At 38.7% G+C, this 11974-nt stretch overlaps 1 protein-coding gene across 1 annotated transcript in view; it reads left to right on the top strand.

Moving 5' to 3' along the window:
- MYO16 (myosin XVI) overlaps positions 1-11974 on the top strand; it is a 214031-nt gene that overhangs the window by 80464 nt on the left and 121593 nt on the right. Inside the window, exons 12-13 of the mRNA XM_018563152.1 lie at positions 619-684; positions 3715-3842. Of these exons, the coding sequence (XP_018418654.1) occupies positions 619-684; positions 3715-3842 (194 nt within the window). The remainder of the gene's footprint in view (positions 1-618; positions 685-3714; positions 3843-11974) is intronic.

The raw sequence follows: 11974 nt of genomic DNA, 5'->3' as shown, positions 1-11974 counted from the left end.
TACAGTGTTGCATGACCGAGTACTTGTCGGTCAAAGTATCACAGCACTGAAAACTGAAAAAGGGCCTGGTAATGAAGGGCTAAATAACTCAAATGGTTAAAGCTTTCGGAAGTGACCTCTCAGCCCATCCAATTATATGTAATTTTAGCATCCATTAAGCATTCCTTATATCACAGCTTTATGAATCCAGGGCCAAGGATTTTACCTCAAGATCATCTCTAAGTATGCTGCATTGGATTCATTTTTACATTACATATACACTACCCTACAATGAAGTGTGTATATAAACATGTTTCTTAAATAATGTATGTGTATTTATACCTGCCAACAAAAGGAATGATACATTCTAGCTGTATTATTTGGTTAGATATGACATCATGTATGCCTATCCTTTTTATATGTTTTAGATCTTTTGGCTTTTTTATATGCTACTTTTTTAAATAAGCATATTTTTATATTTTAATATTAACAGTGTGATATTTCTATGCTACTTAGGCTATTTACAATGTCTCCATTTACAAGAGCTAGAAGTGTTGGTTACTGCCCGAGTATAACAGCAGTATGCATATGTAATAGTGTGGTCTCTTACATGTAATGGTCTGTTCATTTTTATTCCAGACCTATATTGGAAATATTCTGCTACTGGTTAACCCATACAAAAATCTCCCCATCTACTCATCCATGGTAAGCCCTAACGTCTGTATACCTGTGTGCTATGTTAATATTTTGCCAAATTACATCACATTTTTACTAAGTTTAACTTTGCCAAAGGGGTACATCCCTTTATTCCTGTGTTCTTGATGTTTTTTTATCTAGAAGATTTTTTATTTTACTCTTGTTATTGTCTGGTATAAATAATAAAGTGGATGAATACTTTATTTGCTATATGAATAAGAACAGACAGCTACAGTATAAGGATATTGTCAAGTCATCACATGCACAATGAAATAGTGGTTCCTTTCTTCTATATTGCATATATTTTCTAAAATGTTGAAAAATTCCAGCAAACAATGAAGAGTGGTTACTGCCAATATAACTGCCCATATAACCTATATATGTTTATCCTCAGAACTGTCTCTTATTTAGAGGAACTGTCCCTTATTTAGAATCAAATTCCTCTGTCCTCTTCCCTCCTTAGCTGCCCCTCTTTTTAGTCTGATGTACTGTTATATAGGAAAAGGTTCCATTTGATTACCAAAAGTGTTATTATGCACTAAAACCTTTATCTAATCTCTTAAGTATCTTGTAATTTTGTAAAGCCAGAATAAAGGAAAAGTAATAGTGAAAAAAGCAACTCTAAATTTAAGCAATCATTTTTCTTAATGCATTCTTAAAGCAGAACTCCAGGTAAATATGTTATTGGCTTCCATATCCCATACGGTGCAGTGTACGGCGAACAGTGCGTTCAGAGATCATTTGAGAGGATCCCTGATTAAGATCTGCAGTAATTTGATGCACTGTTGCCCTTCTGTTGTCTTGTACCAGTCTTGCCACTCTCCGTTCTCCCCTAACATTGACTAGTCGCTGACGGCCACAAATCGTACGTCCAGACCCAGATTTTCGGCTGACAGTCCAGTCTTTAAACACTTTAAGAACAGCTGCTCTTGTACATTTAACGAATTCTGCTGTTTTGCTGATACTCGCTCCATGGCTCCGAGCGCCAACAGTCATCCCACGTTCAAAGGCTTTTAAATCGCGTTGTTTACCCATATCTTCAGAAAAAAATCACTTCTACTGCCGTGGTAAACAACCTGCTTCCCTATTTTTAATGGTCTGGCCCTCTAGCAACTTAAGCGCAAAATTATAGCGAATTTGCCTACAAACGTCAGGTGGTCATAATAATCTGGCCACTCAGTGTATATTATAATTTACAATGCATGAATATAAGTTAAGTGAAGCTACATGTGTCAGTATAAGGAGCTGTTGGATAAGAGGTTTAGGGATGTTTATTTTTATTTAATACAATAAATCAACTACTATGATTTATTAAAGTGCTGTCAGTCAGACATAAATTCCCTTACAACTACTACCAATTAGGATGTGCTTCATATTCAGCTATATGTCAGTGCCTGAGCATTCTTCTTTATATTATTCATTTATATTGCACATAGATCATCTGCTGCACTATACAAAGAGAGGACATAAAAGGACTATAGCAATAATAAACCAAGACTAGTAAAGCTAAGGAAAAATTCACTTGCAAAGTGCAAATTCCTTTACAAAATGAGCATCCAAAATGCCTTTAGTAGATCAACCCTGATGGATGGAAACACTGCCTAAACACACTTACTGGGGTTGATTTACTAAAGGCAAATAGGTGGTTCACTTTGAAAGGGAATTTTCACTTTGCAAGGGAAGTTTACGCTTAAGGTGGCCATACACTCTACAACCATCGCAAGACCTTAGTCTTGCGATGGTTGTACAGGGATTAAAAAAACGTACGATCTGCCTATCTTGGACAGGCAGATCGCACTCTCGATCATCGCAAGCCCGCCCCCCTGAGGGGCGGGCTTCCGATGACCGCAATGCTGAACGGGCAGTGTGCGCGTGCGCACACCTGCCCGTTCGGCATTTGTCTTCCGAGCACCGTTCTAACCAGCCGAGAATCGTACGATTCCCGGCTGGTTTTCGAACATGCTGGTTCGACGGAAGACGTGCGACCGTACAGTAGAAACGGTCGCACGTCTCCGTTCACACTGCTCGATTCTCGTACGATCGCGGGATTTCCCGCGATTCTCGTATGAGAAACGAGCAGTGTATGGGCACCTTTAGCTTAGTGAATGAGGTGCACTCTGCTGAACTCCATCATTAAATCCAGTGCAAGTAAAAATACAGTTTTTTGTCATATTCTGAATATGGAATATTTTAGAGCCCTGGCAGAACATAATGGTTTATATTTTCTCTTTTAAAGGACAACTGTACCTTTTAGTACAGGTTGTCCTTTAAAGCATGGTGATTAGGGAAGCAGGATGTGACCTGATAATTGACAGGTGCAGAATTTTCAGCAAACACTGTAAAACAGGTTTATGTCACACTGTAATAAGTTGTAAAATGTATTGTTTTTTTCTTACAACGTTGATCTATATTAATCTCTTGATTTTATTTGCATTTTGCCTTCATGACTTCTTTAAATTTAAAGTGACGGTACACTCAGGAGTTAAATCTTAAAAATGCATTCAAGTACCCTAACTATTAACAAAAATATATCTTATTTGTGTATCACTCGGTTCTAGATCCTCAAATCATCTCTGAATTGGTGCTGAGACTGTCCTTCCTTCTGGAGGGTGGCTACATTTGTTCCCCATGGTCACTGTGCGTGTTGTAAAGTAGCCACCACTCCAAGATCACTCCCATGATGGACTAAAATCTCAATACAAATTAGTAATCTAAACATGAGATTGTAGTCCATCACAGGAGCGAGCTTCGAGTGGTGGCTACTTTACAACACACACAGGGACCATAGTGAACAAACATAGCCAGAAGGAAGGTCAGTGTCAGCACAAATACAGAGATGATTTGAGAATCTACAGCCGAGTGATACACACATAAGATACATTTTTGTTGTTAATAGTTAAGGTACTTGAATTCATTTTTAAGATTTAACTCCTGAGTTTACTGTCACTTGAAGCTCCCCTTATGAAAGTTATGAAGCAGAATCTTGGAGATTGAAAATAAAACACAATAACAAACAAGCTTTATTTTCCATAATTTTAGGTTACACAGTTGTATCATAACGTCTCTGGCCGTTTATGCTCTTCCCTTCCTCCTCACATATTTGCGTGTTCGGAGCGAGCTTACCATATGGTTTTCCAAGAGAGGAGACCGCAGTGCTTTATCTTAAGGTACCGTCTGCTTGGTATTAGCATATTTAATTTCTGTGTGCACTGAAAGGGATTGTTTTGGACAATGTGCATTCATTATCACCAATGCCTTGTTATAGCAGAATGATAACAGAAATAGTAAGAAAGAAAGGTGTGTGGGTGGTTTGCTTGCTAATGCAGTAAATCAGAATAATCAGCAGTGTTTGTACTGTTGTAGCTTGTTAATACATACATTTTATTTTTATAGTTTACAATTTAAGCTTGACACTTACAATATCATAAAATTACTCTGGCAAAGCAATTCCAGATTGTGCTCAGAATTTAGGTACGTGTAATGCTTTGTTGATGAACTCTTTGTGTTCCTCCTGCATAATTAACTGAATATTATGGAACTGACTTTATAAAGGGTGATTATAGCTGGCCATATGTTTAGATGCTCCTTCATAGAGACACCTATTTGCATAGACTCTTATACTGTGAGTGTAGCATGTACTGTGACTGCTATGGTTATCTCTGCACTGTTAAAGGAGAACACAGAAAAAAAATCCATTACAGCTCTAATGGAAAGGTACAGTATGCAGAAGTTACACCCTGCAGCCTTTGGTACAATATGCATTTCCCACTTATTCTCTTACATTTTTCATTTATAAAGCATCTTATGTGTATTGTTACTTAAAGTGTATCCAAACTCAAGAACAAAAATGTAATACATTACAGCTTTCCAGTTCTTAAATGTGGTGGTTGTATTAGTTTTCCTTTTTTCAGGCTCTATTTCCTTTTTCACCCCTGTGATTTTGCCAATTTCCTGCCTTGGTGTAATAATGCTCACTCATTGTATGGCGCACCCTAGAACAAGAACAGTTTTAGAACTACAGAACACTTATTTATTTATTATATGTATTACAGGTATTTATATAGCGCTGACAATTTTTATACAGTGATTTGCACACTTCCCCTCTCATCTACGCCACGTGATGCGAGGGAGTTGTTGTATAGTCTACATAGAGAGCTAGAAACAATGCTAAGTGATAACAGTGCAGCAGAATGTCAATACATAAATTAGACTAAAGAATGTCAGTAGATGTGGTGTATCTGAACTTTGCTAAAGCATTCGACACAGTACCCCACAAACGTTTAATCCATAACCTATAGGTCTAGATGAAATTGTATCTACATGGGTGGACAATTGGCTGCAAGAACGAACCCAGAGGGTAGTGATAAATGGGTCATTCACTAATTGGGCAAGGGTTAGGAGTGGGGTGCCCCAGGGTTCAGTCCTTGGGCCGATCCTGTTCATCTTATTCATCCATGACATAGAAATTGGTCTAAATAGCTCAATTTTGTATTTTTGTGGACGATACTAAACTATGCAGAGCAGTAAATTCATGGGCTACAAGATGGCAAATCCGATTTAATGTTGAAAAATGTAAGGGTAGGCACATGGGAGTAAAGGACATGTGCGCAAACAACTACTTGGGGGGTGCTACATTAAGGAAGTTAGAAATAGAAAAAGACCAGGGGGTCCTCATAGATCACAGATTTGGCAATAGTAAGCAATGTCAAGCAGCAGCCAGCAAAGCTAACAAGGTACTGGCGTGTATTAAAAACAGAATTGTAGCAAGGGATCAAAGAGCAATACTTCCACTTTATAAATCATTGGTTCGGCCCCATCTTGAGTATGCGGTACAGTTCGGGTCGCCAACTCTCAGGAGGGATGTCCTGGAACTGGAGAGATTTCAGAGAAGGGCTACAAAATTAATTTAAGGGGATTGAAGACCTGAGTTATGAAGACCGCATTCTGAATCTAAACTTATTGTTTAATCCTAAAACTGTATTGAGAACCCGGGGGCACAACAAGAGGTTAGACGAAAGGGGGTTCAATCTTTAAAATGTGCAAGGGGTATTTCACTGTGAGAGTAGTGAAAGTTTGGAATTCCCCCCACAGGCGGTGGTATCTGCTGATAACATTGATAAATTCAAGAAACTACTGGATGAGGTTCTCCTTTCACAGAATCTACAGGAATATGGGAAGTTGTAGAGTCAGATAAATACACACACTCACATACATAGGTTGAACTGGATGGACCTTGGTCTTTATTCAACCTTACATTGCTTTGTTAGAACTAGAGAGCACAGGAAGTTATTAACTTACAGATTTCTGGCTGAACCAACAGGGATTTTCTTGCATTTGTTAAACAGATACAACAAAACTCCTCTAACCCTTTTGCTGCCACTAATGTATGCCGTACATCGCTGGCAGTGGGCCCCTTTCAACAGACTGTCGTAGGAAGTAGCTATTGGAGTGCGATCTGTGCTCTAATAGCTTTTTTTGGAGTGAAAAGGTTGCACTAGGGGTCTAATGTCACCTTAAAGAGCACCTCTAGCCATTCTATGTATGTAACATTTGTTGTTCTATTGCACATAACTTGAATGCGGTCTGTAATGTTTTTCTATACTTTGTGTTTCATATGTTCAATGTCGTCATGTTTTCCTAAACTAATAAAAATCTTTGCAAGTAAAAAATAAAATAAAATTGGCCTGGACAGGAATGGGGTTTAAAACCCCGTGCTTCAAGTGGTTAATTAGTTTCAAATTTCAAACTTCCCTTAAAATGATGCTCAGAGTCAGTTTCATCTAATTTCTCTTCTCTTAATCCATAGTCACAAAATTATCTATTAACTGTGCTACAATTCCACTTTCTAGTTAGTAACTACATGCAATACTAAAAGGTTTCCTATTCGGGGAGATTTGGAATTCTACACCACATACCATATTATCACTTACTTTGACAACTTTCAAAGAGACTTCAGCCACTGATGAAGGTATCACATTGTAATGCTAGTCATTGTAACTTAGACCACATTGTAATTTTGGCAGAAAACAGACTTCTAATGTCTCAGTTTATATAAGAAAAAAAAGAGAATAAACTTACTGCATACTGCGAAATAGGATTGATGGGAGCGAGGATTGTCGTACTGCTTTAATATGTCGGTGTACTGTATAAAATTGTCATGCTGGAGATTAGTTCTTCCTTGTTCTCTTGTGGGGCCTCATGCAATTTTTATACTTTTCTCTACAATTCCCCATATAATTGCTGAGATAGCATGTCATTCATCCCTTGCTATACTAATATCTTATACATATTTACACTCCATTTATAGTCAAGCTGCTCTTTATTCAGAAAGTACTTTAGATTTTATTTACTCAGCCATCATTGACTTCATCAGCATAACGTCCCCTAGCGATTTGTGTATTTTCCAAGTGCCAGACTAAATATTGAAGGCAAAATTTACAAATACAGTAAACTGAATGCTTTGTATTGATATTATAAATATTATTATAAATAATGTACATAGCGCCATCAGCTTCCATGCACTGTGCGATGCGACTGATAGAATCAAGAATTATAATATGATCAAATACGTATGGAAAAACACACAAGATAGGAAAGATAAAGGGATGAGGGGTTAGTCTAGTGCATGCCAAACTCAGGTCCAAGGAGGGACCACAAAGGCAGTCACACCTTCATCCATGTGCTACTCTTTGACAGATGTAAATAGTAATTGGAAATGTTTAAAGAAGAACTCCAGGGGAATAAAATCTTAACCCTTTCAATGGGGCTACCACCACAATGCAAAGATTAAGTACTCGTTTTGCCTAGGGAGCTAAAATAGCAGAAATAAACTCAAATCATGATCCCAGCTGGATGCTAGGACATGAGGATGCCAAGGAACATTCTATCGCTGGAACAGAAGAGGAGACAAGCTGAAGTGACCGGTCTAACAGCCAGCCGGGATCATGAATTTGGGTGAGTTTATCTTTGTTATAAAAAACAAGCAGATAAGTCTCACAGTGTGGGAGTAGCCCCACTGCAAGCGTTAAACATTTTATTTGCCCAGAGCTCTCTTTTGAATGCAAACTTTTATTTACTAAAATTCACTGGCCAGCTACACCTTCTTTAGCTCAAATTTACTGTGCAGCACCCTCTTTAGGAACAGCAATACAGTTTCTATTGCTGCTAATAGCTACCATTTACAGACAGTATCAAAAAAAAATCATGCATCTTCTATTTGTGGTTAGAGAAGGTGGGGGTGCATTGTAAAGCAGGACTAGCAGCATCAGCTTCACTCACCCACATGCAGTAATCTCTCCTTCATCCATGCATGGGTTGCAGTGTAAATACCCCCTCTCTCTGTTGGCTGGCTTTTATACCTCTGCAATACATAGACTTGCTGATGAAGTAACAGAAATGCAGAGGGGAAGATACCAGCAAACAGAGTGGAGGAAATATTTCTTAGGATGGAGTCGTCAAAGGTCTGAGTCCACGTTGAAAGTGGTGCTGTATACAGCCTTCAGTAGACACCTTATCATAAACACCTTATCTACAGCCTGATAAAGGTCTCCTCTGCCTGCTAAAGGTGATGCTACTGCCCTAGGGGGATAATAATCAAGATCAAGTTGATGATTGTTCTGTTTAGGACAGTATTATTCACTTTTTTTGTTAGAATGGGTGAAAGCAATCGGTGATGAAAAAGAAAATCTTAAGCCAGATAATATGTGTGTTCAAAGAGGTGAAACTTTGAATGTTTGAAGCACTGACGGAACTACCAGGGTCGCAATGGTCGCTTGTGCAAACGCGCCCTGGAGTTCCACCACTGGGGGGGGGGCCAGAAAGGAAAAAAGAGAGCCCGGCCCCGGTAACTGCTAAGGCGCCAACATTGCATCCATGGTTTCTTGCACTGGGGCCCTGTTGTTTCTAGTTACTCCTCTGCTTTGAAGGGTTGTAGAGTGCTAGTTTGCACCTAGAAGGTTATTCCAGTACATAAGAAATGCACATTAGAAATCCTGAAGATGAGATTGTGAAGGGGGGTTATAACTGAGATGAGAAACCTGGCATGAGAGCAACGCTAGTGTAAATAAGTTAGAAATGAATGTTTAAACTGTATTGTTTATATAATTATGAACCAGTGGAACAACTTTCAGAAAAACGAGCACTTGAGAAGAAGACAGTCAGGTAATCAAATTGATTAGACTGAGAGGTGTAAATTATGACAAGTTCTGTTTATCCATATAAACTTTAGGAAAAGTGACATAAAAATAAGACAGTTGTCAGAGAAGCAGGAATGTAAAATTCAGAGCATCGAGTTAAATATAAGTATCTGCTGCATGAAAGTGATACTGGAATCCAGAAAAGCTGATAAGCTTACTAGTGGCGTAACCAGAGTTCTGGGCGCCGGGGGCAGAATTTTTGATGAAAGGAATCACGGCCGCGCCGGCAAAACGGCAGGAAAATTTCACTTTCGGCATTTAGCCGAAAGTGCCATTTTCGGCCGGCGCCCCCCCTTCACTTTTCGCCCGGGGCCCGCGCCCCTGCTGCACCCCCGGTTGTTACGCCACTGAAGCTTACCAAGAAGAGAAGACTAGTGGTCCAAGCACAGACGGTGTGGAAATGAGAGGCACTCAAGATCTTTCCAGAAAGGGATCTTTCTAGAAAGGGAAAGTTAGGAAAGCTTGCTTCCATGGGGGGATTGAAGATTGAAGGCACATGAAGAAGAATGCATATTGAGTAGTGGCTTTTAGATTTCAAAACCATTACATAACAACTTCATGGAGGGAAGTCTCAGTAAAAAAAATCCAGACTGAACATGATACAGCACAGAAGAAGTAGAATCATAGTTTCCAATTCCAATTGTAAATGTGATTTAGTGAGTTTGGATGAGAAAGAAACAGAAGAGACAGGACAGGAGTTGAAGGAAACTTAATGAGGCAGAGAGGGCTTTTCGAGTAATGATGCTATGACTGCAGGTCTGAAGAAGAAAGTTAAATTGCCAATGGAAAGAAATATGAGATGTTAGACAGGAATTAAAGAATAAAATGGTTGGATGGGTAATGGTGTGGGAAGGAATGGAACCAAAACTGCAAATAGATTGTGTTTCAAAATAAGGGATATACTTTTTTCTTCTTTTAAGGAAGTACAGCAAAATAGAAAGAAATATGTAGGAGGGGTCTATGTCTAATGTTGACAATGGTTTATTTAAATGTGTGGCAAAGTTTTTTGATGATAATTATACAGGAAAGAAGAAGGTAGAGGCTAAGGTTTAAATAGGGAGTTTAAGATAAACCTCCATAGGAGCAACATGTGAGACAATGTCAGAGGGCTCCAGCCCTGTTTCACTGAGGTCAGGGAATGTATAGTATCAAAATAATAAAAGGAGATGTAGATGTTGGTAAGTTTGTTACATCATTGGGAGACATTTCAGAGAGTCCATGGTGCAGGAGGAGGCAAATCAGAGGGAAGGTTGTTTTATGTGGATACATAGGTCATTGGTGTTCACTAGTGATTGGCGAATCTGCTTGGGTTTGATCCACAGGTGGGTTCAGCAAATGTGTCAAAAAGTTTACAACAGATGTCAATGAAAGGTGAATCCTCAAAATATACTCTCTCTATATTCAAGGATAATAGGCAATGGACTGTCAAACAAAGGGCATAGGTAGCTGGGCACTGCCAGGCAATACTGCTCAGTGGGGAGAGAGCTCCTCGCATGTTATGCAACTTCTAGAGTGACATGGGATAAACACCAATTCTTCAAATAACATGCTTCAGAGATGCCTCTGAACTACCTGCAGTGTGACAGAACAGCACGATTTTCCAGAACACTGTATTTTAGCATATTTGTATGAGTAATTTAATTTTTACATTTTACGTTATTCCTTGACTTACATAAATCAGCTGAATCCTATCCTATTAATTTTTATTGATTAATGTATCTTTTTAGGCATTTTTGCTGCGAGAAATTACCTTTTATCTATCAGTAATAGGCTAGAATTGAACAGGTGAAGTAGTAGACAGAACAGATCTAAAAGCTATCAGAGGGTTTTTACCTCTAAAAAAAGTAAGCTAAATTCCTAAACTTCCTAACATTTGTCAAACAGTGGCAAAGCAAGTTTTATAGCATAGCTTGTGTCTAAAATATTGTCAACACAGAGTGCACAAAAACTACAACCCCACATTCTAAAGAGGGAAAAAGGCAACTATTATGAAGATAAAATAAAAATTATAAAGCTTTTGGCAACAATAGCAAGACGCACATACAAGCACAAACATCTGTCGGGTGTGCTACATATCGCCCTGAACGTTGGAGTGAGAGCAATAGTTTTAGGGCCATCTATCACTGTTAACACTAAACTGAGCAGTAAAAGCTTTTAAAGCGTTACCTATGGGAAATTTGGGAATTGTGTTTTTTTGTGGTTTCATGGGCGAATGCAATTTTAAGACTTGCCATGTTTGGTATCTATTTAACCCCATCTTTTATATTTGACCAAAAACGTGGGTATTATATTCTGTTTCTGTGCAATAATTTTAAATTTAGGGTATTTTATCCTAAAAATACTGGTTTGATAAACATTTGCACAAATAAAAAAAAAAATGCAACTAACATTTTCAATTTTTGGGGGGTTTTAAGCTGTTTTCTAGTCAAAAAAGCAACGTGAAAGAAAAACAACAACAAAAAAAAGAAATAAAAGACCTAACAACAAAATAAAAAAAACTTAAATGTAAATGTGATCTATGCAGAAAAATGTGCCCACATTTGACAGCTGGGGACCAACTGTGGCACCTTCCTGGAGCAGCATAATACACCACAAACATTGAGGTAGAATGCAGGAATGACCCCGCAGAAAAATTTGCCATGGGTATTGTCTAATTTTAGCTGCTTTGGCAGTAGGGAAATGGAGGATGTGGTGCTTTTCAAATGATTTAGTGCAGTAAACTGGAGCACAAAAATATGCAGCGATTTGCTGCTAACAAAGGGCACCAACAAGTTCATGCTGGTGAACATCGAGAGTTCACAGCAAACCCTGCATATCCACAAACCCGAACCCCATCCCTAGTGTTAGCAGACATTACAGAGGCAGATGTTATAATTTGATATCAGTAGAGAAGTCTTCGGGGGCAACATTACCAGCAAAATTATGCTTAGTAATAAGGTATGGTGGGAAGTAGAATAAAATCTGATTTCACAAATAAGAGTTCTAAAGGGAAGGAGTAATAGAAGGATGCTGTTGAAGAGTTTGACAGCAAGGTCACTGGCGGAACTACCAGGGTTGCAGCGGTCGCAATTGCGACCGGACCCTGGCATTCCGCCTGTTGGGGG

The sequence above is a fragment of the Nanorana parkeri genome, unplaced genomic scaffold, assembly GCF_000935625.1.
Source record: "Nanorana parkeri isolate BGI_ZX_2015 unplaced genomic scaffold, ASM93562v1 scaffold636, whole genome shotgun sequence".
NCBI lineage: Eukaryota > Metazoa > Chordata > Amphibia > Anura > Dicroglossidae > Nanorana > Nanorana parkeri.
The sequence above is the reverse complement of the archived record's forward strand: the minus strand, read 5'-3'. Positions and strand labels throughout refer to the sequence as shown.